This window comes from Populus trichocarpa, chromosome 1, assembly GCF_000002775.5.
Source record: "Populus trichocarpa isolate Nisqually-1 chromosome 1, P.trichocarpa_v4.1, whole genome shotgun sequence".
Classification (NCBI taxonomy): Eukaryota; Viridiplantae; Streptophyta; class Magnoliopsida; order Malpighiales; family Salicaceae; genus Populus; species Populus trichocarpa.
The window spans coordinates 31,557,255-31,563,146 of NC_037285.2; the positions used below are offsets into that span (position 1 = coordinate 31,557,255).

At 35.2% G+C, this 5,892-nt stretch overlaps 1 protein-coding gene across 1 annotated transcript; it reads right to left on the reverse strand.

The window, feature by feature from the left end:
* Positions 1–429: 429 nt before the first annotated feature.
* Positions 430–5,371, reverse strand: LOC7465022 (probable magnesium transporter NIPA6). Its single transcript, XM_006369713.3, has 9 exons — positions 4,867–5,371; positions 4,723–4,779; positions 4,399–4,489; positions 4,135–4,295; positions 3,922–4,049; positions 3,623–3,760; positions 2,405–2,497; positions 2,152–2,269; positions 430–932 (listed from the first exon to the last, which is right to left on the reverse strand). Exons 1-9 carry the CDS (start codon positions 4,985–4,987, stop codon positions 802–804), a joined length of 1,038 nt encoding a protein of 345 aa, XP_006369775.1. The 5' UTR covers positions 4,988–5,371; the 3' UTR covers positions 430–801.
* Between the last annotated feature and the right edge of the window lie 521 nt (positions 5,372–5,892).

The window sequence follows — 5,892 nt, forward strand, 5'->3', positions numbered from 1 at the left end:
TAACTGTCAGCATTTATGACTTCATAACTGGGGTAGCTCTCACTTAGAAGTAGAGGAGACTTGAGTCAAAGCAGGTGATCATATCACTGCAAGACCATACTCCATTCAAGTTCTCTTTTGTCAGATCATTAAGTTAAAAACATGCAGAGCTGGACCTGTTGGTTGACTTGGATCACAGAAGAGCAAGAATTAGAGACCCTTACAGCAATGTTTATTGTTCAGTGGTTCTTCACGAAACGACCTTTCATTTTACAGGTAGAGGATGGAAGTATTGCAGATGGCAAACATATCCTTGGTAGAGGTGACTTGGATCTCCTCAACATAAAAAAATTAATCAAATATCAAGCTTTATCTATGTAAGAGGCAAGTAAGAAGCTATGGCACTAATCATGAGAGCAAGGAAAAATAATCAATTTCAGCACAACCGAAGAGATGAATTTACCAATACTTGTCATATAAAATCAAATAAATTAGACTACCAGCTCAGTCTGAAGCCTACACAATGAGACTGGACATGGTTTGAAGAATGAAATCAAATATTGCTACACGTTGAAAAAGAGAACAAAAAAGTGAAAATCAAAATAAGGTGAGAGACCACTACTAACAACTTTGGCACAAGACTGCAAGATAAAATTGTTATTACCATCTTTAAAGGGGGGAAAGAACAAAGTATTCCCTAACAAAAAAACACTTTACCACATGGTTTTCACCTGCAAAATCAATAGACACTCGAGCTGTTCTGCTTAGGGCCTTAGCACCATGAACAAGTTGAAAACTGTAGCACCTCAAGTATATTATCTCTCACTTGAAATGGTCTTGTCGGAGAATTGTGATGAAATCAGGAGGTGACCCATCTTCATCCTTCTGTTTCCAATGTTCTCCATTGCCTTGGATGTACCATGAAACTTTTGGAGACAATGGTGTATAAAGATCTGCATAGTCGGTTTTATCAGACAAATGCACTACTTTTTCTTTAATATAAGGCTCCGCTACCCTAGAAACTAAAATCTATGTAGTACTTGTTTTTAACATATTAGCATGATCAAAAGGTATCCACGCAGTAACTGATATTACAATGAGGTGAAAAAAACCTACCATCCTAAAGGAACTTGAATCTCATCCTTAGTATGAAAATTTAAAAACACATAAAGGTAGAGCCTGCAGTTCATAATCAGCTAGAGTTCACTTGTTCCAGCAAAATAAAATTAGATCACATCAGCACTGTTAGAGGTGTGGAAACATGATTCTGTTAATGTGTAAAACATTACACCCTTATAGTTAGTAATCTACCCAAATCGCTATTTCTAACAATAAACTAGCCAAACCCTGCCTCATAAGGGCATTTCAGCAAAATACAATAGCAATTGTGATGATAAACATGACCAGTAGTGCTAGCGATCAACTCATATTTTTCAAAAACAAAGTAATCTACCTGAACGGTACCTTCTATTTTCTACAATCTTTACATAGCACTTTGTTTTTATTTATTTCAATTTCCCTTTATTTTCAGATTCATTGCCAGTCAAATCCTGTGATTGATTTATGATTTTCGAAGCATTCCCATCCATAAAAGAGGCTTGTTCTCCCTAAAACACTTGATTGTCTCTTCCGCAATGAAGCTAACATCTCAGGCCAGTTGCAATAATCTAAAGAGTTTCTACAAAATCATTTCAAAATTGTTCAAGAACCTCAAACCAATATTCAAACCTTTTCTAGTTACCCTCTAATATACTGCACCTACCTACAAATGTTTTTGCATGTTCCTTTCTCCTTTCTTCAATGTCCTCATTACAAACTCTGGCATCTTACAAACAGAATGAGTGACTTTCTCCCCACACTCAGCCAACTAATTTTCTATCACCTCACTGGTTCTCTTTACCTAATTCATCATACTGAGAAACCTACCAGTTACTCCTAATAACTGATTCCTTTCTATATGTTTGTCTCTATAAAATGAACATTGATCATTGAGATTTTCAGAATTATGATTCTTACTACATAAATATGATTTTTTTAATTAGAAAAGTAATGAGATGCATGTGCACTAAGGCTCGAACAATAAGCAAACATGAGACACTCAGCAATCACGCATTTAAGTCACAATTTTAACATATAGCAAGAGTCACCAACCTAAGTACAAAAGAAATCTACCTGGTAGGGTTGGTGGATCTGGCTCTCTCGTGCTATGCAATACAGCAGTACCAGATAACACGGTAAGAAACCCACAAAGTTCAGATGCAATGCTGCTTGCACTTTGACCAGAATAATCCTTCAGAGAAGATATGGGAAGAGTTAGAAATGTTCTTTACCCCCCCCCCCCCCCCACACACACACACACAAAAACACAGCCACGGAGCACGCACACTCTCTCTCTCTTCCCATGTGCATGTGCACATAACAATACCTTAAACATTATTGCACTGGCAAGAATTGTAAAGGAAGTAAACCCAGCATAGTAAATGGGAGAAACAACTGCTGTGTTGAATGTATCTAATGCCTGCAACCACACCACATCATTAGGAAACAGCTTGTATTGAACCTGAATCACAATCAAGGCAATGCAACATCTTGACTCTAAATTTTGGAGGAGACTTGGAAACTTCCAAAATGCACAAGAAGAATAGGGAGAGAGAATCGTCTTCTAATGGACCCAGTGTCACAGATTTTCCAAGTTTATTCAGCACTTGTCATCAAATAACCATGAACTTTTAAGATGAGGGAATTAAAAGTAAAAAAAAACACCTCCATTCACAGTGCTAATGTGCATCTGCTGTTCTATTGACCCTATCACCAACACATTCTCAACGAGACCACACATTTGTCTAGATTGAATTCTTGCAGGTGTATCATGGGAGATATATGATGGAGATCAATTGAGGTTCTAAAACCCTCATGGAAGGAAAATATCTGCCTACAAGTGTATTAGTTGTAGTGCATAATAAATATTGGCTGAAATGTTGCACAAAGTGGTTGAATTTGTTAAAATTAAATGTTATGTGTATATTAAAAAAACGTTGTCCATGCCTAAGGGTCCAGTCAGCTTCATTCCATGCAAAAAAGCACTGCTCTACGTTAGTGCAAATTAAGAAATAAAAACACTTCTTTTATGTATAAGATTGTAAGAAGACAGAATCTGCTAAGCATTCCTAATTTTTGACAGATTTTTAAGCATATTCATCCTCAATTAAATGATGTTTTTAGGTCCCTTAAATAATATACACTAATAGTTCTGGTTATAGCTATGTAGGTCCTAGGTAAGACTATAAAGTCGCAGGTACTAAATCATTTTAAATCTTTATGGATATCAGATCCCTCAAGATCAGCATGTCTGTGAACACCCCCACCTGGATCCTAAAAACATGCACAACTAATGGCTTAGAGGCAATGGTGATAGTCCTAGTCTCAGGAAGGCCATAGATGCATTCAATTATCAGTAAGAAGATAGGTGAGCAACTCCTTCTAGAGTAGTAAAGTAATTCAGTCTTCATTAGCATAAGTATGTTTGTCACAGGGAAAATGGTTAAATATCACCACCTTACCAGCATGTAGCACTACATGTCAAAAATATATAACCATTCAGATAATACTACATTGTGCTAGAACTGCATATTAAGATACTAACCATGTTTAGATAATTTAATTGAGTGATGATGCAAGTAATTACAACCATTGCGAAAATCCATGTTTGAAAGTATTTGGCCTGGTTTATGCCCTCTATGGTTAATTTTATAGCAATGCCGATGGCTTTTATACTCATAACCTGCAAAACAAGACAACATGTAGTTATTATTATAGGAATACATGCAAATGTTCCATTAGGATTAAAGTTTCAAAGCTCCTAGACCACATATGCATAAACCAAAGGTGTTAAATTTGTTTAATCTTGGTAAACATTTAGCAAGAGGGCTACAAGAAACTTACAGTCAATGATCCAATTACAGAGCAAATTCCTATATACACCAAAATGTTGGTTTGGCCATAGCGTGGAGAAAAATACAAAATCAGCACCAATGCTATAGCTACCACGGAGGCTGTATACAAGAGAAATGCTGGAAAAGAAAAAAAAATCACATCAAATTGATTGGGAGGAAAGGTAGAAACAAGAAATTAGCACTTATAAGGAAGACGGACTACCTGGCTGAATAGCTAATTCCCAGATTTCTTCTACTGAATTGATGGACCGTTCTTCAGGTGCATGTAAAACAATCACAGTAGAACCAACAATACATAGAAGACAACCCAACACCCCCATTTTTTGCAGCTTCTCCTTCAACAAGAAATGGGCTAATACAGCACTGCCCATGTTTACACAAACATAATCAGACACACTAATCATGCAACTGTTGCTTTATAGTAAAAACAACAACAGATCCTAATTGAACTACAAATAAACCTTACCTAACAATGATACTCAATGCACCAAGTGGTGTCACAAGAACAGCAGGAGCATAAATGTATGCTACAAAATTGGAAATCTCTCCAACAATCACTGTCAATTTCCCCCAACAAAACATCAATCAGATCAAAATACATCAAACCTAAGCATACAAGAACATTCATCCCTCAAACAAATTCCACCTAAATTCAGATAGCCTAATTGGGTCAACTCCCACAAAAAATGCCCTAAAAATCAATCCTTTCTAAACAAAGACTGTGAATTGAATAGCCACAACCACAACAATAACAACAACAGCTAAAGGCAGTAAAAAAAATGTAACTTACTAGTAATCATGCCTATCCACCATAGTGGCTCCAACAAATAACCATAGCCTCCAGAACCTTAAACAACCAAAATCAAATTCAATCACATTACAAACTCAGCAAAAAACCAAAATCCATTTCACAAAAAAAAAAAACTTGATTTACTTGCTCGAGGACCGCTAACACCGGCTTTTCTAAGGCCCTTCTTCTTGATTATAAAACTAGAGCCTATAAAGGCACTGGAAACCATTGCCAGTATAAACCCCAATAAATTGCTTGAGTACATCTACACATATACATACACATACATACATATATACATAGATGAGAAAACAAAATGAAAAAGGGATGATAATTCTATTAAAACAATGAGAAATCCAATCTGGGTTTTCTCTAAATACAATAATGTAACGGTCTTGATGATGTTCTTGTTTTGATGATGATGATGATGTTTGTAGTTGACCAATCCAGCATCTGCAAAGACAGACGAATGTAAAAGTTACAAGTGTTCGTTGAATGTTTTTCTACTTCTGCTGATGTGTAGTTTGCTTTTTTGAGGTTAAATTATCATAAGATAGTCTTTTGTTTTTGTTTTGTTAGAAGGGAAAGATCAAAGATGTCAGCAAGAGTGAAAAAGGACCATAGAGAAGGGATCGTTAAGGGAACCTAGTTTTCCACCTGCCAGTCACTGGTTGTTCAACGATACAATTCTTTGGAAAAAGAACATAGTTGTCCTCTAATTATAACATAATTTCCAACTTGGTATCTAAACAATTATATTTTCAATTGGATACATTATCTATAAAAAACAACCGCCCAGTTACTCAAATGTAGACAAATTGTGACGAGTTTGTAGTTCGTAAAGTTGATGAATTGATGAAATGTGATGGATATAGAGGTAGTGAAGTTTAAGAAGGCTTTTTTTATATATATATATAAGAGTTTGTTTATTGAATTTACATAAATATAGGAGCTAAATGGGGAGATTGTTATTTATTTGATAAAACCCATGTTAAGAATACATAATTATTTTAACTAAACAATGGCATTATCGTTAAGGAGTTATGCTATTTTCATGGAGAAATTATATAATTATAAATTTTACTATTTTTTTTTTTTATTGTCGCGAGCTAAAATTATAATTTTTGGGTTTTAAAAAAAATAATTTAGAAAACAAGTTGTTTTATATTT

Bases quoted from the DNA above. Each gene is read 5' to 3' on its own strand.
- LOC7465022 (XM_006369713.3), bottom strand. From the start codon at position 4,987: ATGTACTCAAGCAATTTATTGGGGTTTATACTGGCAATGGTTTCCAGT. The intron at 4,296-4,398 runs GTAAGGTTTATT...AAACATGGGCAG, and splicing joins GCATTGAGTATCATTGTTAG to TGCTGTATTAGCCCATTTCT. The intron at 2,498-3,622 runs GTTAGTATCTTA...GTGTGGTTGCAG, and splicing joins AATTAAATTATCTAAACATG to GCATTAGATACATTCAACAC.